This window comes from Suncus etruscus, chromosome 3 (assembly GCF_024139225.1).
Source record: "Suncus etruscus isolate mSunEtr1 chromosome 3, mSunEtr1.pri.cur, whole genome shotgun sequence".
Classification (NCBI taxonomy): Eukaryota; Metazoa; Chordata; class Mammalia; order Eulipotyphla; family Soricidae; genus Suncus; species Suncus etruscus.
In genome coordinates this window covers 112,206,169-112,232,660 of record NC_064850.1, presented here as the reverse complement: position 1 = coordinate 112,232,660, position 26,492 = coordinate 112,206,169, and the positions used below count along the sequence as shown (strand labels likewise).

General features: G+C 40.6%; 1 protein-coding gene across 4 annotated transcripts in view; it reads left to right on the top strand.

The window, feature by feature from the left end:
• The window catches only part of DCLK2 (doublecortin like kinase 2), a 151,282-nt gene that overhangs the window by 6,400 nt on the left and 118,390 nt on the right, over window positions 1–26,492 (top strand). For all 4 annotated transcript variants that reach the window (XM_049770038.1, XM_049770035.1, XM_049770037.1 and 1 more), the window contains exon 2: window positions 15,482–15,816. In XM_049770038.1, the coding sequence (XP_049625995.1) occupies window positions 15,482–15,816 (335 nt within the window). The remainder of the gene's footprint in view (window positions 1–15,481; window positions 15,817–26,492) is intronic.

Here is a 26,492-nt window from a genome sequence, read left to right as displayed (position 1 = left end):
AGAGGCAAGAGAAACTTCCATTTAAACCAGTAAGATTTCAGGGCTGAGGAGAGCAAGGAGTTTCTCTCAGGCCAAGAGCATCACATACTGTAAAACAAGGTCAACATTTCCTGAGGTTTTCAACTAGGAACACGGTTATTGGATGGTCCTGAGATGTGAAATGAGAGAAACTGGATTTCCGTGGTTGTCAACCTGCCTTCCAGAGTCTCTGCTATCTAGCTGGGTCTTTAACTACATCTCCAGCCTCCTCATACTGATGCTTCAGACCTCAGAAGCGGGGACCCCTTCCTTCCAGGTTTTACTTCTATGGACCTTGTATTTTTAAAGTGTAATATTGTGAGTTGGCCAAATAATTTCCCTTCTTTTATCAAGGGATGAAGGGGAGCTTCAGAACGAATCAAAATCTTGTCAGTAGGAAGAGGTAGAGCCTGGACTTGAGATCTTTCTCCAGGCATTTCCCCCTTCTCCACTGCCCACAAGAACCCAGTTCCATTCCCAACCCTGAAGTTTGCCTAAATCCTGATAAGTAAACAATCCAGAATTTTTTCATGGACCCCTCCATGTCTGGTGCTCTTCTTGGTAAATTATTTCTATGTGTGCAATGAAGATTGTGGCAGTTCATCAGTCACTGTGGGCAATGCACAGTCCATACAACTGCAGAACAGGGGGCATTCAGAAACCTGCGGAACAGGGGGTGTTTGACATCTGAAGAGTTGACCTTCCTCACCTTGATCTCCTCAACTGTGAAATGAAAGGCAGATTAGATGATTGCTCATGCCTTTCCCCTCTGTCCAATTCAGTGATCTTCGACCCAGAGACATGGGAACTTAGTGGGCTAGAGTGCATGTTCTGTTTGCATGAGGCATGTTATTTAATCCCCAGCCCAACATTTGATCCCCTAAGCACCACCAACAGTGAGTGACCATGGAGCCAGAAGCAGCCTCTGCTGCCAGGTATAGTCCAAAACCTAAACAAATACATAAATGGATTTAAAAAAAGTTCTAGGATCTTGGCATCTGCTCTTAGGAATGAGGAGGAAAAATGAGTGGCTCCATCAAGTGATGCCCTCTCACAGGCCTAGCCCTGTGATTAGATGTGGGATCATAGTTGACCTGGCCAGTAACTAGATGGGAGGGGGGGCACATATGTAGATGAAGTCCTTAGAATCTTGCTATAATCTTCCACAGAGGGTCTCCCAGGGCTGTTGGAAGAAGAAAAGGAAACAGTATGCAAGACCTTTAGGATCAGGGTCTTAGTTATCGTCTTCCTGTCTCTGTAACATATCAAATACTTCTGGAGCTGTCTCCCCAGTTTTTACTTTGGTCTCTTATCAGTATTTGCTTCACTTGCTACAGAACCCAGTAAAAGAAAAAATAAGGATATTTACTTCTGGTCATATTCCTGTTCATCAAACCACTAATAGAGAAAGAACTTGAGACATAGCCAGAAGTGGCTCATCTCTTATGCTTCAATGGCCAAAGTCAATACCCTGAAGTTTTCCTATGAAATTAAAACTTGTTCAAAGGAGCAATGCCCAGGCTCAAGATAGTGATTACGGAATGGTCTTCAGCCTCCTCAATCCAAAGGGGAACCCTCTAGCCACTGAGTAGACCACCTCAGGCTTCCCCTGCTTCCATGTGGCTGGCCCCTAAAGTTTGAGATGCTCATGTTTTCCTCCATTGTCTCCCTTCCCAACCATCCTCTACACATCACCTCCTTTATTGGACCAATATTCCATTCCTTAATTCTTCCTCACTCACACTGAGTCTTTTGAAGCCTCCAACATTATTTATCATCTGCTTAAAACTGGGCCAGATCTTTCTCTCAACCCCAAGTTTAAGAGACAGAGTGTTGCAGGTATTAAGCTGAGGTCTCCCTCCAACAGATGTGGGAGTTATTGTGATTGTTACCCCTGCTTGGGTGATGAGTCAATTGAAGGATGGTGCCTATCTTCATTATGTTTGTTTGTTTGCAAATAAGATCTTAGAAGCTTAAAAGGCTTCAATATTATTTTTTTGGGGGGTATGTGTGGTGAGGAAGCACATCTGGTGGTGTTTAAGGTTTGTTTCTGGTGGTGCTCAGGGACTATGTGGTATACAGACTTTATTCCACGCCTCCTGTATGTAAAGCATACACTCAGAGATTGAGCTATCTCTTTGCTTTTTCTAGGTATTCTGAAGGGTAAAATATTTCTCAAATGTCAGTATTTATTTTAGATACTTAAAAGTGAAAAACAGCATAAAGATCTAACAGCCAAGTTATGAAATCCAATGTGTTTTTAACAACATTGTCAATTAAGTATTTAGAAAAATCAAATAAGGTATATTTATACATGTAAGTCTCAACACTGATATAACCTAAACAGATTGTGTACTGTTCTGATAGTTCCTGAACTTTGATTTCTTTGGTCTCTGAAAAATAGTGTGAAAGCTTTATGCATTCTATAGAAATCCTACATGATATTTTGTTGGGGGTGGGGGTTGTGCATGTCCAGCAATGGGCAGAGATCACTCCCGGTGTATTCAGAAGACTATATGTGGTACTGGGGACCAATCCCAGGTCAGCCACATGTACAGAGAGTGCCTGACCCCTATCCAATCTACATACCTCCTCAGTGACCTTTTCTGGAGCTAGTGACCTGTGGTTCGATTGTCTGTTGGTCCCACTAACAGCAGCCGTGGTCAGTCAGCCATGTTATTGCACAGGCCAGCAACTGATTCTCCAAGTTTTTAACCATTCACACCTGCCAGCAAATGAAAAGAAGATTTTGCAAGTCATAAATACGGAAGTAAAGACTATTATTTCTAGTGAGAAGAACTGCACCTCAATATCTAACATCACTATGATGTATTTGCAAATGTATTCAGTGGCGGTAACTTTTTCGTGGACTGGCCATGGACCAGCACTTGTCTGCAGACCTGTGGGAAGGAAGACTATTGTGGAAAGAGTTTTCTTTTTACTGTGGTGCAAGTGCTAATGTTACAATGGTATTGATATTTGGTGTTGATATCCACCAAAGTGCCCAGGACTATCTTGGTATTCATAAAATATTCAAGAGTTTGCCATAAAATAGGGTGTGTGTTATATGATTTTGCCTAACTGTGGCCTGATGTAACACATTCATGAGAAGCTAGGCTGACTACAATGTTTGGGAAATTAGGTGTCATTTGTGCATTTTTAAATTACGATAATTTCAACTTACAATGAATGGACCTATAGGGAAATTAACCTCATCATAAGTTGAGGATATCTTATAAAAACTCATCATGTTCTCTCTCAAGTCTTCTTAATTAGGGGCCGGAGCAGTGGCACAAGTCGTAAGGTGTCTTTGCCTTGCGTGCTCTAGCCTAGGACTGCCTGCGGTTCGAACCCCCAGTGTCCCATATGGTCCCCCAAGCCAGGAGTGATTTCTGAGCACATAGTCAGGAGTAACCCCTAAGCATCACCGGGTGTGGCCCAAAAACCAAAAAAAAAAAAAAAAGCATGTGAAGAGTAATAAAAGTTACAGATACTATTTGTCAGCCTCAATTGGAGTTCTCAGTGTGACTCTGGTGTTGAATGCTGTGTTGACTGGGCCACATTTCAGAATGTCATGTGATGAGTCAGTTTTGCACTGTTAATGAGCCTTTTGTTCCTGCAGAGAAAAATTATATCCTCTGGCCTTTGCTTGTTGGAAACATGCTTTCTACAAGCATTAGACCTCTCTTGACAGACTTTCCCAGGTTTGGTCCCAGGCACCGTCTGGGTGATCCATGAGTAGAGTCAGGAGTAAGCCCTAGGCACTGCCAGATGTGTCCCCCACGCCCAAAAACAAAACACACAAAATAACACAGTTCTATTGCCTTATTAATTTCCAGCAAAATTATACCAGAAGAAGCAGAAAGATTTGAGGCTGTGGAAACAAAGAAGTTTCCCTGGATTCAGTTTAGAAGCCTTTGGAGTAGGATGAAATAGACATTTAAAATATGTTCAGCAAAATAAGCAGAGAATGAGAATTTCTCTTAGCAGATTCTATAGATCATGTACATACTTAGCTTTTGTGTGAGCATCGAGAAAAAGGGAATCCTGCTAGAAGGTGAGATACATGGGTTTGTTTTGGTTTTTTGTTTAGCTTTGTTTTTTTGAGGAGAGGGGGATGATTCAGATTTGAAAGGTTTTTGGTTAGTGAACAGATTTTTTTTCTTTCACTGAATTTCTTTGGTCTCAATTTAAATTTCTTTAAGGGTTGGAGAATTAGTATGAAGGTTCAGGTGCCTATCTTGAATGCTGTGGACCCAGGTAGATCCCAGGGTCGCTCCATTCTCAGCCACTGTTAGGAATGACCTCTGAACAACACCAAAATGAAACAAAATGTTTTTCTCGCAAATGATAACTCTGAAGCATGTTATTTGTGGAGATAACACTTCAAGGATATTCAGGTGTTCTAAGTAGCATTTGTATCTCTTTCCTAGGGCATAATGGTATCATGTGGCAAGTGCTGATTTGTTTCAGCCAATGTGTTGGTTTAGGCCTCAGTGGGTGGGCAGAGCAGTGCTCTTAGAGGTGAAAGGTCTGCAGCCCTTCCTTGTAAGAAAGACCTTCCTGTTCCTTTCCAAAGGCCATGCCCCAGAAGCCTTGGTAATGACTCCTGAGAGCCAGGGGTGCCCTTTTTGCTGCTTTCTGACTCTCCAAATTTTCCTTCTGGGCACAGTGTAGCTTGGTGAGAAACTCCAGTGAAGTAGCTAAAGCAGAAGAATAGAGCAGACTTTTTCTTGCCTTGCATTTCCTTTAACCATCTGGGCCTGGGAACTCGCCTGTGATATGCTGTAGATGGAGATGCACATTGTTATCCACCCATAAGATAGTCACAGATGCTCTACTAAATGAAAGATCTCAAACTACCCTGTAAATGCAGAATACTTCAATTATGGCCTCCTGAAAATATTTTTTTGTTTTGTTCTTGGGGCCACATCTGGTGGTACTCAGGAGGTTACTCCTGGCTCTGTACTCAGAAATTATTCTTGGCAGGCTGGGGAGGGGGGATCATATGGGATGCCAGGGATCAAACCTGGGTGGATGGTGTGTAAAGCAAATGCCATATCCACTGTGCTATTGCTCTGGCCCCTTGAAAGTAATTTTTTTCTCACAGTTTTGGAAGTTAATAAAGAATTTAAGGAGACTGGGGATTGTTACTCAGCAGGAGAGCACTTGCCTTTCATGTATGAAGCCCTGAGTTTGATCCCCTCTACTATAAAAAGAAGGAAATGAAGGGAAAAAAAGGGAAGGAAAGGGGAAGGAAAGGGGAGGGGAGGAGATGGGGAGGGAGTTAGGAGTGGAAACAGGGGCAAGGGAGAAGCCAGTATGAAGGGATTGATTTAGATTCCTAAATGGTGCAATATTTTTCTTTCCTCTTCATCTTTTGTTTTCTGTTATCATGTAGGTGTATGTGTGGTGGCCTTTTCTCTCATGTGAAGAGTCCTGGGACCTTAGGTGTGTGGACAAATTTTCCTTTTCATTTTCAGCTTCACTGTACCTACTTCAAAAGTTAGGTAGAATATTCATGTCCAAAAATTGAATTTCTGCCATAAAAGTCAAAATAGTTAATAATTACAAACTTATGCATGGTGTGAGATAGTTACTAAACCAGCAATGTTAACAGAGATGGATGTTCTACTTAGGCTCACAAAGTAGTTGAAAACTCAGATAAAATGTGCCATTACTGAATTTCTAACCATGAGATCAGAGAGAATATACAGTATGTGGAAGCACTGGCCTTGCATGTAGCTAACTGGGTTCAGTCTCCAGCTTCATATATGGTCCCCCAAGTGCCCTTAGCCCCGACTGCAGAGCCAGAGTACACCCTAAGACCCCCCCTCTAAAAATTCATTTCTAACCATACAAGATATACATAGCTGTTTATAATGTCTAGCAATAAATTGATATGTTGGGGGGGCATACCTGGTAATGCTCAGGGCTTACTCCTGACTCTGCACTCATTATTCACTCTTGGCAGGTTCAGGTGGACCATATGGGTTGCCATGGTTCCACCCTAAGTCTGTTGTATGCATGGCAAGTACCCTACCCAATATACCAGGGGTGGTGAACAAGTTCGACACAAAGAGCCAAAATTTTAAACTGTGAGAGTCAGAGAGCCACACGACGCAGTGACCTGCCAAAACCGACAAACACTCACACAAAAGCATCTAATTTTAACAATAATATATTAAACACATATTGCATTTTGCCATTTTGAGTGAGGGTAAAAATCCTGCAGTGATGGTGAGGGTGTGCTGCGTCCTCCACACTAAGAACTAACGGCAAGATGTGACACAACATGTGACACACGGGTCCCCCCCTCGCTGGCCCGTGCAGTTGTTTCCGAGGGATGGGAGACAGGAGGACGCAGCCTGGGAGTACGACTATGCGCTCGGAGATCTGTCCTCAGAGATTCCTCCTCAGAAGCAGCAGAACAAAATCCAAACTTGGCAAAGAGCCACAGTATACAAAATAATGAGAAGAGGCAAAGAGCCACATTCATTTTGTCCAGGAGCTGTGTGCGTCTCGAGAGCCACATGTTCACCACTCCTGCAATATACCATTTCTCTGGTTCCTATATTTAAATTTTTGTATTAGTTAAATAACATTTTTAAAATTTAGGCAGTTAAACATGTATTTAGGGGCTGGAACAGGTACAGCAGGTAGGTATTGCTTTGTAGCTGACAATCCAGTTTGATCACCAGCATGCCATAGAGTCCCCCAAGCCAGGAGTTATCCCTGGGCTCAGAGCCAGAAATAAGTCTTGAGCACTGCTAGGTTCCCCACCCCCCCAAAAAAAACCACCCCAAAATGTTATTTAATATTAAAATGCTTGCATAAGTGAATATATAGACATATAGATACACATGTGTGTACTTGTACCTGTGTGCATTGTTTTCAGTAGGTATTTTCCTTTTTATGATTTTTGGGCCATGCCTGATGGTCCTTCAGTGCTACTTCTGGTTCAGTGCTTGGGGGTTGTTCCTGGTGGTGCTCAAGAAACTTTCTGCATGCAAGGCTGTGTACCTTGAGGTTTTGGATGCATCATACGATGCATGTGGCCAACATACTGCTTAATGCTCATGCATCCAAGGATCATGGCAGAAGAAATGCGAATTAGACAGCATGATGAGTTGGGAAGGAACTTCCATGTACTGGTTTGACTCTAACTTTAGGAACCTGTAGGAAAGTGGTGGGAGTTTGGGGCTGACAGTATGCTTGGTGCTGAGGCGAGTGGGTTTATTCGACAGGCAGGGAAGTTGGCACAGAGTAACAGATCCACATGTCAAAGAAGTTGCTGTATGGAGGATGAGGTAGGGAGGTCCTAAAGGGAGCTTAATTCCTCGAATTTAGGGAGAAATGAAAGCTCACAGGATCAAAACGATCGATTGCACAGTTGCTAAGGACCAGAGAAATAGCTCAACAGCCTGGAGCACACACTTTGCATGCTGAACGCCTATACCTGGCACCATGTAGTCTCCTGAGTAATGCAAAAATTTGCCGCCAATCCCCAAGCCAGGAATAGCTCCTGAGCAGACCTGATTATGGGCCCAAAGCAAAAAAGGGGGTGCTTAGATCAAAGTCAGCAGTTTTGCCAATGCTAAATTGTAAAGAAAGGGAGATAGGAACCTGGAGTACTTAGGGTGCATGTATAGAAAATGATTTTTTAAAGGAGGTGGGGGGAATTCAAGAGGAGGAGAATTTAAGGTAGAAATGATGGGGAAATCAGAAAACCATTGATTTTTTTTCATGGCGATGTTTGTAAGTGACTGGACTCAGGAGACATCAACTGCATTGGAGATTTCTTTAATATCTTCAGGACTTGGGGAGAATAGCTGGAACCAGGGTTGTGAATGCAGCAGTTAGGGTGAGTCTTATAAGACAACAAATACCTAAAGGAGGGACTCTAGGGGCAACAGACAAGAAGGAATGATCAACACAAGTCAGAGGTTAGGGGCCAGGGCAATAGCACAGCAGGTAAGGCATTTGCCTTGCATGCAGCCTTCTTTGATTTGATCTCAGGCATCCCATATGGACCTCTGAGCCTTCCAGGAGTGATTTCTGAGTGCAGAGCCAGGAGTAACCCCTGAGCACCTTTGGAGTGGCCCCCAAACCAGAAGAAAACAAAGAACAAAGTAAGAGATCATGAACAATAGAGGTGAATCAAAAGAAGATCAGAAAGAGTACAGTGGATGAAGTGCTTGCCTGCCTTGCTTACAGTTGTCTTAGTTTAATCCCTTGTACCACATAAGATCCCCTGAACCTTGCCATGAATATTCTCTGAGTGAGTGATAAGCCTTGAGTACTGTTGGGTGGAGCTCCCAAAACCCACCAAACCAAAACATATAAACCAAAGAATTTAGATCATAGAAGTAAAGGAAGGAAGGAGTTGTAGGAAGAGAATGTCCAGTTTAATGATAGCAAGTGAAATTAGAAAGATGTATTTTGCATTCAGTAGATTGGAAAGAAGTGCTTAGGGACCAAAACAGGCAGTTCAGGGAGCAGAAATGCAGAGGGAGAATAGCAAATAGTGAGGGAGGGTATGGGAAAATATAGTTGAGAACTTCCCTTTAATATGGTGGTGATTGGAAGCCAGTTTATTGGAAAGAGATGAGATCTGAAGAGGTATGTGTGTGTGTGTGTGTGTGTGTGTCTGTGTGTGTGTGTGTAAGGTGGTATATATATGCATGTTCATGACCATGTAGAGAAGTGCCCAATTAATTTATGAGTATCAGGGAAGGGAAAGTCTAGGCCTGGTAGAGGGACTTATGAGTAGGAGTAGGACAGAGACAGGTGGGAAAAAAGAAGTGTTTGTAGGTATTGAGTTTTTAGGAGATGACCAAATTCCTTCTATAATAGTCTAATAGCCTCTTTCCTGCCTCTAGAATACAAAGCAGTGCATTTGTTTAACAATGAATGTTAATAGTCAGCACAGCTCAAGGTGTGTTATGTATTTGTAGACCTTTAAGCTTTTTAACTTGCTGAATATGAAATGGTGCAGAGGGTCTTTAAATACACATCTGAGTGATGGGAAATCTTAGCCAGAGCACTGGAAAGAATAAATAGTAAATAAATAAATAAAATACAAATTAATAAAAAAATAAATAGTAAAGATGTTCTGTTCTATACTGCACCTGAGAAAAGCTACGTTGTATTATCATTTACCTTCTGAACACTTATCCTTACCCTTGCCTTTTCCTGTGCAGGGAACAAATCCATTTTTCATGTGATAGTCACATGATCATCATGTGGGAAATGATTACCCCGAAGAACAGGAGAGGATGGGTGAGGGGGAACAGGACTGAGAGCGTATCTCAAATCTTCTCCACCAGAGACTACCAGCAACATAACCATGGTTGACAGTGTTGGGTTAATCACTCATTGTAGTGGAACATTCTAGGTTACCACAGATTAGATTAGGGATAATTTTCAGAGGATCTAAGGAAGCAAGAACCTGCTCTATAGACAGGACAGGTTTATGTTTAAGGACAAATTTATGATGAATGTTTCTCATTAAATGTTACTTTTTAGGGAGGATAGATTAGATTGAGGAAACAGCTGTGACTGGTAAAGAAGGTCCATCAACCATTGAGGAGAGATGTGTGGTATTTGTGGGTAACCTTGTCTTCACATCATTTTTATTTTTGAATTTTTTAAATTTATGTAAAGAAAATGCATCGCATAGTTGACATATATTTGATTATAATACATTTGTTCCAAATAAGTGAAAGCAAGGGTATTGAAAAAATAAAAAGAAAAAATAAAATGGAAGAGAAGAAAAAAAGAGAGAAAAAAAAAAAGTATAGTACCAAGCACATTTATGGGGGCCGGAGAGATAGCCTGAAGGTAGGGCATTTGCCTTGCATTAGAAGGATGGTGGTTCAAATCCTGGTATCCCATATGGTCTCTTGAGCCTACCAGAAGCAATTTCTGGGAGCATAGCCAGGAATAAACCCTGAGCACTGCCAGGTGTGATCCCAAAACCTAAAAAAAAAAAAAAAAAAACACACACGCACATTTAGGAAAATTATTGCATCTCCAATGAAGTCATTCATATAATGGCAGCAGGTTTAGTAAGATATTGTTGTTAGCTATTCATCCTATTAAATTAGGATGTTCCTTTAGGGATGACAGCATCAAACAAACGAAATTGTCCAGAAATTCAAAACACTTTACTGATACTATGACTTTCAGAGGCATGTACTCAGCTGCCAGACTTCCTGGAAGAAGTGAGATATGGAGGTAGGGTGCCTGCACTTGCTCCAAAAAGCCCTGGTGATATCAGCCCCCAAACTGGCCTACCTAAAGTTTGCTCAGATTGGTGATTCACAGGGAATCACAGAGAGTTAGTGATGAGGCTGGGCCATCTAGAAAACTGATTCTAGGTGATGGAGGCAGCAAGCATGGCTTTGGCAGAGCAGTGGGGCTATTTGTTATTTAAAAGAGTTGTTTGTTTTGCTTTGTCTTGTTCATTTGTCTTCCACAGATGAGTGAAATCTTAGGGTAGCATCTGCCTTTTTCCATCTGACTTATTTCACTGTACATAACATTCTCAAAGACCATTTTTATTGCAAGATTTATTGTTTTGTTTTTCTTTGCTTTTTGGTCACACTAGAAGTTCCCTGGGGCTGTGCTGACCTGGTGCTGGTAATCTATGAATCACATGGTTCTGGGAATGGACACAGGCTTCCTGTATGTAAAACATGCTCTGTCTATTAAAATCTCACTTATTTCATGTTTTTGTTTTGTTCTTGCATGTAGTACTATATTGTGTGCATACCACATATTTCTTATTTATTTTTCCATTAATGGAAACCATTAATGGTTCCTTGTCTTGAATACTGTAAATATTAATGCTGCAGTAAACAGAGAGGTACACATGTATTGTTGAATTGCATATTTTGTTGTTGTTCAGGGTAAACCCAGAAATGGGATAGTTGGATCCTCTGGTACTTCTGTTGTTAACCGTTTGTGCAATTTTCATGCTGTTTTTATAGTAGCTGCCTCCGTAGGCATCACCGTATGCATTTGAGAGTTCTCTTTTCTCCACAGCCCTGCCAGGATTTACCATTTGTCTTTCTGAGACTAGTTGTACTAACTGTTGTGAGGTTATAGAGCTCCTTGTGGTTTTGGCTTGCATCTCCCTAATAGTAAGTGATGATGAATGCCTTTCCCTGTGCCTGTCCACCACCTGAATGCCTTCTTTGGAAAAGCATGAGGGCAGAAAAGGAAATTAGAATGTATCTCTAACCACAGAAAGACGAATTGGAATAGAGATTTTCTTTACCTATTTTCTTTCTGACATTTTGAATTCATGTAAAAAGGATTATACAACTGAAATGTAAATGGCAACTTTCCTGATTGATATGTCAGTGGAGTGTAGATGAGAATGATCAAGGATATCTAAGGATATTTGACATATTAATTATTTATTTATTGTATTATAGAGTTTTTTCCCTGTAAGAGAAAGGTCTTTCCTGGAGTGAAATTTTTGTTTCCTGTCCTTAAAAAAAACATTTTCAGGAGCCAGAGCAATGGCAAAGTAGATAGGCTGACTCAGGTTCAATCCCCAACACCCATAAGGTACCCCAAGCCCTGACAAGTGTGATTTCTGAACACAGAGCTGAAAGTAAGTCCTGACTACTCCAAGGTAAGCCCACATCCCCAACCAAAATCACTTTCTTGGCAGATATATAGTTCTAATGTTAGAAAGCCCCTGAATTGACTTCCAGTACTCCATAGAGTGGCCCCAGGATTAGAAGTGCCACTCAGTGGTCCCAACCCATACAAAAATGTTCTCTTGGTGCTAAAGAGATAGCTCAAAAGTGGCAGACACACACACACACACACACACACACACACACACACACACACACACACACACACACACAAACACACACACTTCTTAGCAGGAGTCCTGCATCCAGTCCCTGGCACCATATACTTCTTTGAGCATTGCCAGAAATAACACCAATACTTCAAGCCAAGAATAGCTCTGAGCACTATCAAGTGTGGCCTTAGCAATCATCTTCAGAAGCCCCCCCCCAATATTTTTCTCTTGTTCAGATTCCTTTTCTTTCCTGCCATCTTAATATTTTAGATCAGAGCATGCAATTTTTTTATCCTATATAAAAATAGGAAGTACTTTGCTGCATGAAAATTGCTTTCCCAATATAATTAAATCACACTCACATGTGATATATAGTTCTGTTAAAATTGAAGCTGTGTTTAAAATTACATGCCACTTTCTAAGATGATTACATGGTGAAAGACAAGCTTGCAATTTTTCATATGTTTATTTAGATGGTGGTAGTTGGGTAAAAATTCTCATTACTTAGTGTAGAAGCAACATTGCAGTTTCTGGATCCTTAGTTTCCTTGAACATTGGCCTAATTATACCTTTAAATGAATATATTACTCCATAGATACTTTTCGTATTCCTGATCTGAATGGTGCATGAATTGTTCATGTACCTTGGGAGTTATTAAATTTTCTATAAATAAGTGTTTTAAGAATATCCTGATTATTGTGAAACAGAATTTTCATATTAATAGTTTTCCTTAGAAATTACCCTTCATTGAATTGGTTATTTTTGTTCTAAACAGTTAAGGCTTGTGTAATATTTTAGCTTAGGAACAACACTTGTACTGAGTGTGTGAAAGAAATAATGGATTGTTCTTAAATTAGAAAATATCTTAGAGAGAAAAATCTTAGTGTAATCCTCTTACCTTGTTTGCCAGAAACCTAAGGCTTCTGAATTTCCAGAAAGAAAAATCATGATTTTTCCCAAATATTATTATGATAAAATGATTTTATGACAGAATGGATAGCATTGAATTAGTAAAGCAGTTGATAATAATGTGATGTTTTTGTTTTACTTTTTGCTTTTGTTTGTTTGTTTGTTTTTGGGTCACATCCAGCAGCGCTCAGGGGCTACTCCTGGCTCTATGCTCAGAAATTGCTCCTGGCGGGCTCGGGGGACCATATGGGATGCTGGGATTCAAACCACTATCCTTCTGCATGCAAGGCAAACACCCTACCTCCATGCTATCTCTCTGGCCCTGTTTTACTTATTAAAAGCAGAGTTATTGCAGTCCTTGAGGCATCTACTCTGCATCAGTGACCCAGTTTGATCCCTAGCTCAATCCTTCCCTGGCATGGTCCCAAGCATCACAGGCTCAGTGCGAGGGCCCCAGCACCATTGTCTGTTGCCTTGAATGGCCTGAGCCTCCCCACCCTGGCAGCCCCTGTGATCCTCTCCTTTCAGGGCCTTCCCAGCTCCATAGCCTCAGGCCCGAGCACTGACCTTTGCAGAGGTTTTCTGAGAGTCACTTGAGGTATCCCTGTCACCCTCGAGGACTGCTTGGCAGAGTCCGCACCAAATCATCATACAATAGACATAGTTTAGGGGACACATCCTGCAGTGCTCAGGGATCACTCTGTAGTTAATCTGTAGTTTTTGGATGCCTAGGGAGGAATTTCTCACCCCCTCCCCCCAGGGCCCGATTAACCAGGCGTGGCCCTGAAGACCCGCCTGGTGTGGGGGGAATCATGCTCTCCTGGACTAAGTGGTCAGCCCAAGGGTCCTATGTCCTTCCCAGAGCCCCCATCATACCAGTCAAAAGCCCACGAAATCCTGGCATGTGGAGTGTTCTGGGCCCAGCCATCACTCCTGATGGAGCTCAAGGGAACATTTGTGGTGTGGGGATTTGTAAAATCACCCCACATGCCATATCTCCAAGCCCAGGTGAATGAATCTAAAGCAGGGTGGTTGCACATGAAATAATCTAGACCAGGCTGAAAGTGAAACACGTATAGTCTGGCAATCTTCTACCTCAAATCTCCAGTAAGCTGCCTGCCAGAACTATTTTTTTTTGGGGGGCCACACCCTTTGACGCTCAGGGGTTACTCCTGGCTATGCGCTCAGAAGTTGCTCCTGGCTTCTTGGGGGACCATATGGGACGCCGGGGGATCGAACCGCGGTCCATCCTAGGCTAGCGCAGGCAAGGCAGGCACCTTACCTCCAGCGCCACCGCCCGGCCCCAAGAACTATTTTTATTGAGTACAGAGACCATCCCCAGGTGAGGCAGTAAGGACATAGCTCAGACTATTCTGAACCTATCCCACCGATATCAAACATCTTTTGTTTTGGGTGAAACCAAGTTGTAAACACATACAAAGAAACCAGGGATGATCTTTGTTTAAGGTAAAATAAAGTGTAATCTGACAAGGATTGAACCTGAATCAGCCACAAGCAAGGCCTTATGCCTGCTGTAGTTCCTCTCAGGCCCCCTCCCCAAATACTTTAAAATACTTTAAAAACAAAAAATTAGCAGACTGACACATGAATAGTGAAAGCGTTATTTTAATAACTTAGTATCCTTTTGCATTTAGGTGGACATAGAAAATATTGTCTGTTAATTTAATTTATTGGTTTGGGGTCACATCCAGTAATGTCCCCCTCTACCCCTTTACGTGTGTGTGTGTGTGTGTGTGTGTGTGTGTGTGTGTGTTTGTATGTGTGGCTAGGATAGTACTCGTGACCTCACATAAGGCACATACTCTATCATTGAGCTGTATCCTTGGTCTCATACTATTTAAAATTTATATTGTTGGCCCAGAGAATAAGTTGATACAGTGAAAAAGGCACTTGCCTTACAAGGAACTGACCTGAGTTCGATTCCTGACACCTCTTATAGATCCTGAGCATAGAGCCAAAAGAAAACACTGAACACCACTGGTGTGCCCCCCCCCCCAATTTACTCTTTTAAATTTGGGGCTTGAAGATTGGGGTTGCACCCAGCACACTGCTTGACAACTTCCTCTGGTGTCCCAGGGGTACATACAGTGCCAGGGAATGACATAACCCAAGTTTCCAGTACACAGAGTCCCTTCTTCTGCCCTGGGCCCTATCTCTACCATTCTAAATGGACATTTTAAAGGAGAAAGAAGAACCCAAGGGATGTTTCTTTGAGCTCTCAGGTTCTTCTGGATTTCTTGCATAGTTTCTTGAACTGAGCAAATGAACCTGTACTTGCCTATACCTGACTCTAACAGTCGGCAAGGTGAGGGCTGGAGTCTCTCTTTGATCAGACCTGCACTTTCTCTTTGAAAAAAGGAGAATTTGTTTTCTTTATATGAATATGTTTTTTGGTGATACAATTTCTTCCAGAAGTTGTGCAAAAAAATAATACATGAGTTTTCTGAAATAAGAAAGTACTTGAAAACTCCAAGTGGAGCAAGTGCACCAGGGTGAGACACGTGACCAACCATTGCCTGTGTCTCTGGTTCTTTCTCTGGTGCTTTTGTGACTCATGTACACGACTCAAGAAGGGAAGGTGAAGGCACAGAGACCTAGACAGCCTCTCTTACTGGGCTGGCAGCATTATTTCTCCCTGTAAAGTGCTCTGAGGGTAGGAGCAGCTGATCATGCTAATAAACTTGTATTTTTTGTTTTGTTTCTTAGGCGAGAGTTATGTGTGTGCATCAAATGAACCATTCCGTAAAGTGGACTACACCAAAAACACTAACCCCAACTGGTCTGTGAACATCAAGGGGGCGACCACCCGGGCCTGGGGGGCCACCTCCTCTGGGAAGGCTGAAGTGAAGGAGAGTAAAGATTTCATCAAACCCAAGTTGGTGACTGTGATCCGCAGTGGAGTGAAGCCGCGGAAGGCTGTGCGCATCCTGCTCAACAAGAAGACAGCTCATTCCTTCGAACAGGTCTTAAATGACATCACTGAAGCCATTAAACTCGACTCAGGTGTGGTGAAGAGGCTCTGCACACTGGATGGGAAGCAGGTAGGCTCAACTGGCTTGTGTGGTGTTCCCTGACCTGGGGCCCTCACATTTGGGGCAACTGCATGGTGTGGCCTGCTCAGAATTATCGGCGTAGTCTTTGCTAAGAGCTGTGCATGCAAGGAGCGGTCTCTATCCAATATATCAGAGAGGAAGGAATATCTAGAACTTAGACATGTAATTCTTATGGACATTGAGAAGAGATGCCAACTGCAGGGTGTAGAGTATAGCAGGAAAGGCTCCTGCATTAAACAGCACAGTCTCTAGTCAAGTCTAAAATCTCCTCTCAATTAATCTCTCCATTTCAGGTTTGGGTAGACCCCAGGAGTGAACATTCAAGGCAATAACTTCTCGAGAAAGGCGTCCCTCCCTGCTGGCATGTAGAGGGGAAAATGAACATTTCAGAAAATGCTTTACTAGAAAGGTGCATATACATTTTGCAGGGGATAATAGAGATGATTGGGTAACACTTCTGGAAAAAGGACACAAATGACATCAGAAAATGGAAGGCAAATTATAGACACTATATACCAGGAAATCTAATGGATTACAAAAATGTGGACAGGTTATAAGCACGTGTGAACAACAGTTATGTTGCTGTTGAGTTTTCCACAATTAAATTATCCTAAAGAGAAAAAGTGATGCTCTGAAGTGCATTTTTGCCTACATTCATTTATTTATATTTTCATTATTTTGAGCATAATTGTTTCCAAAATCCAAATTATTTCTTCATTCCTACTTATTTCTTTTCTCTAACATAATTTATTTTGAAGTGTTTGGCTCATATAGTTCTGAGTGAGACTAATAATATAAAATGGCATTTACTGGTTCAAAATAAAAAATAGAAACAAACATACAAACAAAAAAACCAATCCACAGTATCATTCTTTTTTTTTTTTTTTTGGTTTTTGGGCCACACCCGTTTGACGCTCAGGGGTTACTCCTGGCTATGTGCTCAGAAATCGCCCCTGGCTTGGGGGGACCATATGGGACGCCGGGGGATCGAACCGCGGTCCGTTCCTTGGCTAGCGCTTGTAAGGCAGACACCTTACCTCTAGTGCCACCTTCCCGGCCCCCACAGTATCATTCTTGAATTTTCTGAGAATAGGTCCAGTTTTCTTGGTTGTCTTCTGAAACATTATCAGAAATGTTTAAATCTCTAAAGCTGTCTGGTACTAAAATTCCAGGATAGTGAGCCTGTCATGACTTTCCTCTTTTTTTTTTTAAATTTTTATTTATTTTAATTTTAATTTTATTTTTAATAATATCTTTACTTAAGCACCATGATTACAAACATGATTGTAGTTGGGTTTCAGTCATAAAAAAGAACACCATGACTTTTCTAATAGCAACGAGCCTCAAGATAGATTTTTCAGTATGAATGAAAAGGGACACTTTACAAACTGGGTTAATGGGGCAGCAAAACTCAAAGCAGATAAAGATTCATTCGGGAAGTATGTGAAAAGAAATTTGACCCCAAAACTAAAAGGAGGTTTGATAAGAAGCTGATTCTTGGGGAGCAGGGTGAAGAGGAGATAGAGACTAGTGTCTAAGGCAGGTAACAGAAGGAAAAATGAAACTTATAACTATGCCAAATTTCAAAATACAACTAGCAGCCAAAGATGTGGGATGGGTGTTAAGGTACTTGCCTCGCATTTAGTGACACTGGTTGCTTCACTTAGAGCTTCTGAGCACTGCTGTGTGTGGATCTGCCCCATAAGCAGAGAAAAACAAACATGAATGACAACAGTAAATACAGAGATTTAGAAATTAAAACTCAGATTTGGAAGTGTCCAAATAAAATGTGGTCAGGAAATAAGTGAAATAAGGAAGTTGAACATCTTATTCAAATAGTCTGTGTTTGAGATTTTATAGTTGTAATAAAAATTATCTTTAGGGGCTGGAGTTATAGCGCAGCGGTAAGGCATTTGCCTTGCATGCAGCTAACACAGGACAGGTCCCGGTTCCAATCCTGGCATCTCTTGTGGTCCCCTGAGCCTGCCAGTAGCAACTTCTGAGCACAGAGCCAGAAGAAACTTCTGAATGCCGTCTGGGTGTGACCCAAACAAAACAAAACAAAATTATCTTCAGATTTGTTTCAAATATGAGCCAGAGTTTAATGTAATTAAATTTTATATTAGGGCTCGGAGAGATAGCATAGTGGCATTTGCCTTGCAAGCAGCTGATCCAGGACCAAAGGTGATTGATTCGAATCCCGGTGTTCCATATGGTTCCCCGTGCCTGCCAGGAGCTATTTCTGAGCAGACAGCCAGGAGTAACCCCTGAGCAATGCCGGGTGTGGCCCAAAAACCAAAATATATATATTAATTTTTAATTAATATAATTAATTAGATTAATATAGTGAATGAGATGTTAGCCTTGCATAACCTGGGTTTGATTCATTGTACCCGTTATAGTCCCCTGAGCCCTGCCAGGAGTGATCCCTGAGCACCGTTGAGTATGCTCCTCCAATTTTTTTAAACTAGACATGCTTATATATGACTATTAACTTAAACACAAATATACACAAATCATTAATATATTGAATAACAATGCGCATTGAAGAATAAAAAAGTCTATACTGATTAAAAATAAAGAAAATTTCTGCCGCATTTTGAAGCATAAAGCTATAACTTGGATTATGTATGACAGGACCGAATGAATGGCTGATTTACAAGTAGGAAACCTCTTTATGTGTGATTAGGTCTTAAAAGATAAAGCGCATCAGCTTTTGTGATCTTAAAAAAATATTACAGAACTGTTTTTGAAAAAAATGAAAAAAAAGTCTATATAATGAAATGTTCAGTAATTTGGGGACAGAGATACATCTCAGTGGTAGAGTATTTGCCTTGCATGTGTGAAGTCCTGGTTCAGTCCCCTGCAGGTGAAAAAAGATTTTTGTTTTGTTTTTGTGTCACTCTCTGTGGTACTCAGGGCTTAGTCTTGATTCTACACTTAGGGATTACTCCTGACAAACTTGGGGAACCATATGGGTTAGAACCTGGGTCTGTTTCATGCAAGGCAAGTGCCTGCCCACTTTACTATCGCTCCAACCCACACACAGAGAACAATTTTTTTTAGAATATTTAATACTGAAAATTGGAAAGTAAATTCTCCAATTTTAAAAAAGATCATATTATAAATAAGCATATTTATTGGTAAAATAAGTAAGATTATTGCAAGTATTTCTTTAACTGTGAAGTTCAAGATAAAGATGACTAATAACTAACTCAGCATTCTTAAAAATCATTTTTTATTTTTATTGATATCTTAGTTGCATTTTCAACTTTTTGGAAGGGAACTCTACTCAAGTGCTCTAGGCTACTTCTGGCTCTTTATTCAAGAGAGTAGGTGGAGGTGGCATTCAACCTGGGCTTCCCACATGCAAAGCTAGACATCTTTTCATCTGTCTTTCCAGCCCTAACTGTATTCTTAGTGAGGATTTAGGTGAGGAATATTTAGTTGGGGAGGGATTCCTTACAAAATGAATTCAGGGGCCAGAGTGATAGCTCAGTGATAGGGTGTTTGCTTTGCATTGGGTTGACCCAGGACGGACATGGGTTTTGATCCCCGGCATCCCATATGGTCCCCCAAGGCATAGCCAGGAGTAACCCCTGAGCATCACTGTGTGTGGCCCCCCAGAAAACAAACAAAAATAGATTTTAAAAGAAGCTGATAAAATAAGGTCAAGGTTTTGGGGAATAATGATTAATGGACTCTTACAGTACCAGCTCTTAAATATCAGACTTATAGAACACCAAAAATAAATGTCAGGTGTTTTTAAAATATAAATGAAACAAAGACACTAAAAAGAATATATGAATGCTTATGTTGCAGCAAGAAAGGACTATCTACACATGAATGTAGTGGACAAAAATCACAAAAGAAAAGGTTGCTTCATTAGACAGCATAAAAATAATAAACTTCTAGATGTCAATAAGGGTTATATGATTTTTATATTGAGAGGTATAGGAGTTAATATTATAAAAAACCTCCATTTGAAAAATGTATAAAACATCAAATAGATGATGGCATTGTTAGGAGCAGGCATGAATAACTTTTTATCAGTAAAAATGTGAATAGAGGGCAAGGAAGATGGTCCAATGGCTGGTCCAGGTGCTCTGCATGCAGTAGACTTAACCCTGTGTGGTCTCCTGGACACCCCCAGTTGTGACTCCTGAGCACTGACCCAGAATTAGCCCATCAGTGGTTCAGAAAGGAAAGAGAAAGAAGTGAATCAAGGCAATGAAATTTAAAAAGAAAAGAAAAAAAAACATTTAATTGAGTTTTTACCCCAAAAGGTCATTTTTTAAAATAAAATCTTTATTCAAGCGCCATGATTACAAGCATGATTGTAGTTGGGTTTCATAAACAGAACACCCTCCTTCACCAGTGCAACATTCCCACCACCAATGCCCCCCTCCCTCCCGCCCCACCCCTGCCTGTATTCAAGACAGGCATTCTACTTCTCTCTCTCATTGAGATTGTCATGATAGTTGTTAATATAGTTATTTCCCTAACTGCACACACCACTCTTTGTGGTGAGCTTCATATTGTGAGCCGGTCCTTCCAGAGAGGGCCAGAGCAATAGCAAGAGGTCCGGAGCAATAACACAGCGGTATGGTGTTTGACTTGCACGAAGCCAACACAGAATGAACCCCGATTCAAATCCCAGCATCCCAGAGGGTCCCCTGAGCCTGCCAGGAACAACTTCTGAGTACAGAGCCAGAAGTAACTTCCGAGCGCCATCAGGAGTGACCCAAAAAACAAAAAAACAAAAACAAAATAAAATTTTTGCAAAAGGTCAATTTTTTTCAATTCCGAAAGAATGCTGGAAAGTATACATTCCAGAAATTCTATGGAAAGCAATTTGTAGAATTATATAAATGTTTTTACTCTTTGAACTAGTAAATTAATTTCTAAGAAAGTATCCTAAATGATTTGAGGTGTAAATTTAGTTTGCATAAGAATTTTCAGTTTAAACAGCAAATTAGGAACAGTCAAAAATGTATACTATAGAAAATAATACAGGGCTCTTACCATAATTCATAAAATATGTGTGCTGGAATTTTGGTTTGAGGGAATTTTTAAGATGCAGATAGCACTAAGTGGAAAAATTTAGAGAGTGACTCTTAACATATTTTCTATTTTTTTTAAGAAAAAAAAAACAATGTTTTTTAACTAATTCAGAAGGAAACAAGTTTAAGTTGCCATTATTGATGTATTGATTTTTCTCTAATGCTGCTTAGAAGAGCAAACTCACTCCTTGAGAAAATAAGACTTGTTTCAATGGCTTATGAAAATTAAACATTATGATTTAATTCTTGCAATCTTGTCATGAGTCTATTAAATGGTAGAAACATCACTTTTATCACTGCTTATGACTTTTGTGATTTAAATGGCATTACTTACATGCAAAGAAAAAGATACTTCTAAATTTTGAAATGAATGATTTCCTTGAAAAATAATTAAGCTTTGACTTTCTTAATTTTTGACTTAACCCAAGCTGTGCTTCGGGCTTATTCTTGGTGGAGTTTGGGGACCCAGAAGTGGTACCAGGGGTCAAACCTGGTTCTGCCACATGCAAGACAAGTGTTTTTAAGCATTTACTGTCTCTTTGGCTCTAGGTACATTTTTACTAGAAACAACTTTATATATCTTATACTTCCAGAGTGACAGATATCCTTAAGGTTATATTTTTCTTTGAGCTGATTCAACATTTTCATTGTACATGGACTTGCTGCCTAGTTTTTATTTTTATTTTATTGTTTTGCAAAGGCATAAAGAGTATATTAATTCTGGGGCCGGAGAGACAGCATGGAGGTAAGGCATTTGCCTTGCATGCAGAAGGATGGTGGTTCAAATCCTGGTATCCCCCGAGTCTGCCAGGAGCGATTTCTGAGCATAGAGTCAGGAGTAACCCCTGAGCGCAGCCAGGTGTGACTCAAAAACCAAAAAAAAAAAAAAAAAAAAAAAGAGAGAGTATATTAATTCTGACTTTGAAACAACATTACTTTTTTTTTTTTTTTTTTTTAGTTTTTTGGGCCACACCCGGCAGTGCTCAGGGGTTACTCCTGGCTGTCTGCTCAGAAATAGCTCCTGGCAGGCACGGGGGACCATATGGGACAGCGGGATTCGAACCAACCACCTTTGGTCCTGGATCGGCTGCTTGCAAGGCAAACGCCGCTGTGCTATCTCTCCGGGCCCACAACATGACTTTTTTATGCTTAAGATTAATGAAAACCTTTAAAAGGACAGTGTTCATTTTTAATTTTTACAAAATTATTTCTCTGTGAATAATCTTTGAAAAATTTTAAAGATACCTTGGTGGAAAGAAAGAAATGAGACCTATTAATGAGTCATTCTTGTACAAAAGTTCAGACTGTTTGCCTTAACACTTTTTTTGTGGGGATGAGTGAGTTTGTGTCCCACTAAGCAGTGTTTGGGGGTACTCCCAGCTCAGTCAGCCATGTAAGTGCTTACGGGACCAGACTGTATTGGAAATCAAACCTGGCAGGGTGCTCAGGTTGCTCCTGGCAACCAGTGTTCTGTGGACCATACAATGCTGGGGATCAAATTTAGGCCTTTTATGGGTGAAATTTGTATTCTGGCTTGTTAGCAATTTGCCCAACCTAGAGTTGTTGTTTTATTTTTATATTTTGGTTTTTGGGTACACCTGTTGGGGCTCAGGGGTTACTCCTGGCTCTGTACTCAGAAATCGCGCCTGGCAGGCTCAGGGGACCACATGGGATGCCAGGGATCAAACCCAGGTCCATTTACAAGGCAAATGCCCTACTGTTGTGCTGTTGCTCCAGCTCCTTGAGTTGTTTAAGTTGTTGTAGTTTGGAGGAGAGAAGGGATTGGGTCACATCCCTCAGTTCTCAAGGATGACTCCTGGCAGTACTTGGGGAACCAAGTGAGAGGGATTAAGGTGGGGAGGGAGTGGTGGGCACACCGAGTACCTTAACCCATTCATCTCTGGCTCTGTCTTTACTTAGTGATTATTGTAAGTGGGGAAGGCATTTAACTGGAATATTGTGGGAAGGAGCTGAAATGCCCTTACTTAGACCTGCCCAGGGTAGCTTCAGCCTAATCTAAGACCCGTATACCAGTAGCTCTGATCTTTAGAAATATTGGTGGAAAGTCCATGGAATAATTCCAAAGGAAATGCTGTTTGATCAGTTATTAATGCTATCATGCCCGTGACTCAAGTTTATTTTAGAGTTTACAAATGTTCTTCTAGCTTGTCAGCTTTTTATTTAATAGAAAAAGGCATGTGGGAATATCATGATTTATCGCAATGTACATACGGCATCTTCTTAATTGAGATATAATCGACAAAATATGTTTTAGGTGTTCAACATAATGATTTAATTTATGACTGTACTTTGAGGTGAACACATGTAAATAATTAGCATCTATCTCCACAAAGAATTTTTTCTTTTTTTCTAAGATTTATTCTCTCAGAAACTTTCAAATATATGGTATGCTGCTATTAACTTTTTCAGCATGTACATTCCCAAGATTTATTTTATAGCTGGAAATAGGTATATATGCAGCCAAAGTGAGCACTACATCCAGGAGTTGCTACTTTTTTAAAATTTCAATAATTTCATTCCCCATCTGAGCCCTGGGGGTTTGGGGTTCTTTTTCTTTGCTTCAGATATAAGTAAGTTATAAAACTGGAGAGAAGGCACTGGAGTTAAGGCACTTGCTTTGCATGTAGTGGACCTTGGTTCTGTCCCCAGCTGGTCCCCCAAACCTCCAGGAATAAACCCTGAGCATCCCTGTGGGTGACCTAAATTTTTACATACATTTAAAGACAAGTTCAATGATTTAATCTATGATTTAGGGCCCGGAGAGATAGCACAGCGGTGTTTGCCTTGCAAGTAGCCGATCCAGGACCAAAGGTGGTTGGTTCGAATCTCGGTGTCCCATATGGTCCCCCGTGCCTGCCAGGAGCTATTTCTGAGCAGACAGCCAGGAGTAACCCCTGAGCACCGCTGCCAGGTGTGGCCCAAAAACCAAAAAAAAAAAAAAAAAAGAGTAATCTATGATTTAATTACATGGGGTTTGCATTTTTATTTTATTTTGGGTTTTAGACCATACTGGGTGGTGCTCAAGGTGTCATTCATGATTCTGTGTTCAGGGGTTATTTCTGGAAGTTCTTTGGGGGATATCTTGTGATGTCAGCTATGAAACTGGGGACTGTTACATATAAGGCAAATGCTCTGTCTCTCTAATCCCAGGTTTAGGGGTCAAAACATGCAAAAGTTATATCTTGATTTTTTTGTTTGTTTTTGGGTCATACTCACTTAGGGGTCACTCCTGGCTCCGCTCTCAGAAATTGCCCCTGGCTGACTTGGGGGACCATATAGGATGCTGTGATTATAACCACTGTCCGTCCTGGATCGGCTGCATGCTAGGCAAATGCCCTACCACTGTGTTATCTCCAGCCCCATATCTTGATTTTCAATTTAGGTCAATACACTGCCTCTGTATTTATAGAAAGGATGGCTGAAAATATGACCAATAAATAGAAACCATAAATATTCTCTTATTCTAAATTGCAGTTTATTTTGATTTCATATTTTACTTTTGTTCTCCTCTTTAAAGCAAAACCTTCTTGAACTTTTAAGTTAAAGGAATTATATAGGAGAAAAAAAGACTTAAAATGTTCAAAACACTATTTTATAATAAACTGCTGCAGGGGGAATTCTCTTTTTAAAAAATGTCTTTATTCTGTTAAAAGGCTGAAGATTCCAAATATAGCTTTTGTCCACATGTGTAAAAAATTCAAGCTTTTAGCTTTCCCAGAAACAGCAGAATTCTAACATAAAAGAAACATATTTAGTGGAATTTGGGAATAAGTTGATTCTTGTCATGGGCAGAGGCAAAACAGAGTCAGAAAATGCCAGCAGTGGATGCTTCAGGGTAAAACACTTCCAGACATTGGGGCTGCCGCCAGCCTTTGAATGCCCGGCCTAGTCTCCTTGGAAATGTGGTTCTATCCTTTCAGCATCTTTGAGCTTTTGAAAGTTTCCATTTTCCTTTCATCAATTTAATTATTTTATTAAGTAATGACTAGGCCATAGTGTAACAATATAGTTATAATGGTGTATGCCTGTAATGATATGTATAACATACTATACAATGTATGCTCAAACAAATAATACTTTGTACTTTGAACTTCTCTGATATCACCATTTTTAGTGAAGGTAACTTCAGAGAGTGACCTAAACATTTTGAGGGGAATGAAATTATCTTTTGGAACATACCTGAGGATGCTCAGGGCTTACTCCTGGCTCTGTGCAAAGAAGTCACTTCTTAGAGGGTTGGGGTACAAATCTATCTAGGGTGCCAGTGTCAAACTGGGGTTGGTTGCGTGCAAGGCAAGTATCTTTTAAAACTCTGTACTGGTCTCTGACCCAAACATTTAAAACAAAACAAAACTAAACAAAACTAAACAAAAAACAAAAAAAAAGTCTCTTCTCAGAATATTACTGTTAAGCGCTGAATGACTGATAGACACTCACAAATATATTTTATACTTCATTAACTTCTGATTAAGTTTTTCTTGAAGTAGAAATTGGAGTTCCCTTCAATTCTCATCCAGTGCCCTGAACAGGCATTTTCATTTTGTAAAACAAAAATACAGGAAATGGGTTTGGTTGGGTTGTTTTCTTTTTTTGTGTCACCTACAGTATTTGGGGAGTATTCCCCATGCAGTGCTGGGAAAACAGTCCCAGTGGTGCTTGGGGGAGCCACGCAGTGTCAGGGATAGAACTCAGGCTTCCACATGCTAAGTGTGTGCTCCAAAAAACGCTCTCAAAAAAGTTCTAGTTGAAAAAAAAAAAGTTCTAGTTGACAGTGAAATGTGCAATGTCTAGGTGAGATAAAAGTGACATCATTGCAAACTCTCTTTGTATTTTATTTGTGTGTGAGTGAGTGAGAGAGAGGGAGAGGGAGAGAAAGGGAGGAAAAGAGAGAGAAACAGAGAGAAGAGAATGAATGATATCACTGTACAGTGTATGAGTGTGTGCTGTTAGGATGGAATCTAGGGTTACACTCATACAAGGCTGTGATTCTCCTGCTGAACCACATCCCTAACCATTGCAAATTCTGTTATTTACCTTTATTTATCTTATTTATTTAATTAATTTATCTTTTTTAATTTTTTAATTTTTATATATTTTATTTAAGCATGATTACAAACATTTTTGTACTTGGGTTTTATTTATATGTTTATTTTTGAGTTTGGGGCCACACCCAGTGATGCTCAGGGGTTACTCCTGGCTATGCGCTCAAAATCATTCCTGGCTTGGGGGACCATATAGGATGCCTGGAGATCACACCACAGTTCACCCTAGGCTAGAGTGCAAGGCAGATGCCTTACTGCTCGTGCCACTGCTCTGGACCCAGTAGTTAGGTTTTAGTTATAAAAAGAGAACACCCCCCTTCATCAGTGCAACATTCCCACCACCAATGCCCCGCAACTTCCTCCTCTCTCACCCCTTGCATGTATTTGAGGCAGGCATTCTATTTCTCTCACTCACTCATGTTGTCAGTGTAGTTATTTCTCTAACTGAACTCACTGCTCTATCCTTCCATTCCTCATCTCTGTTGTCTCAGTGTATTATTACAATAATGTCTTTTATTTTTCTTAAAACCCATATATG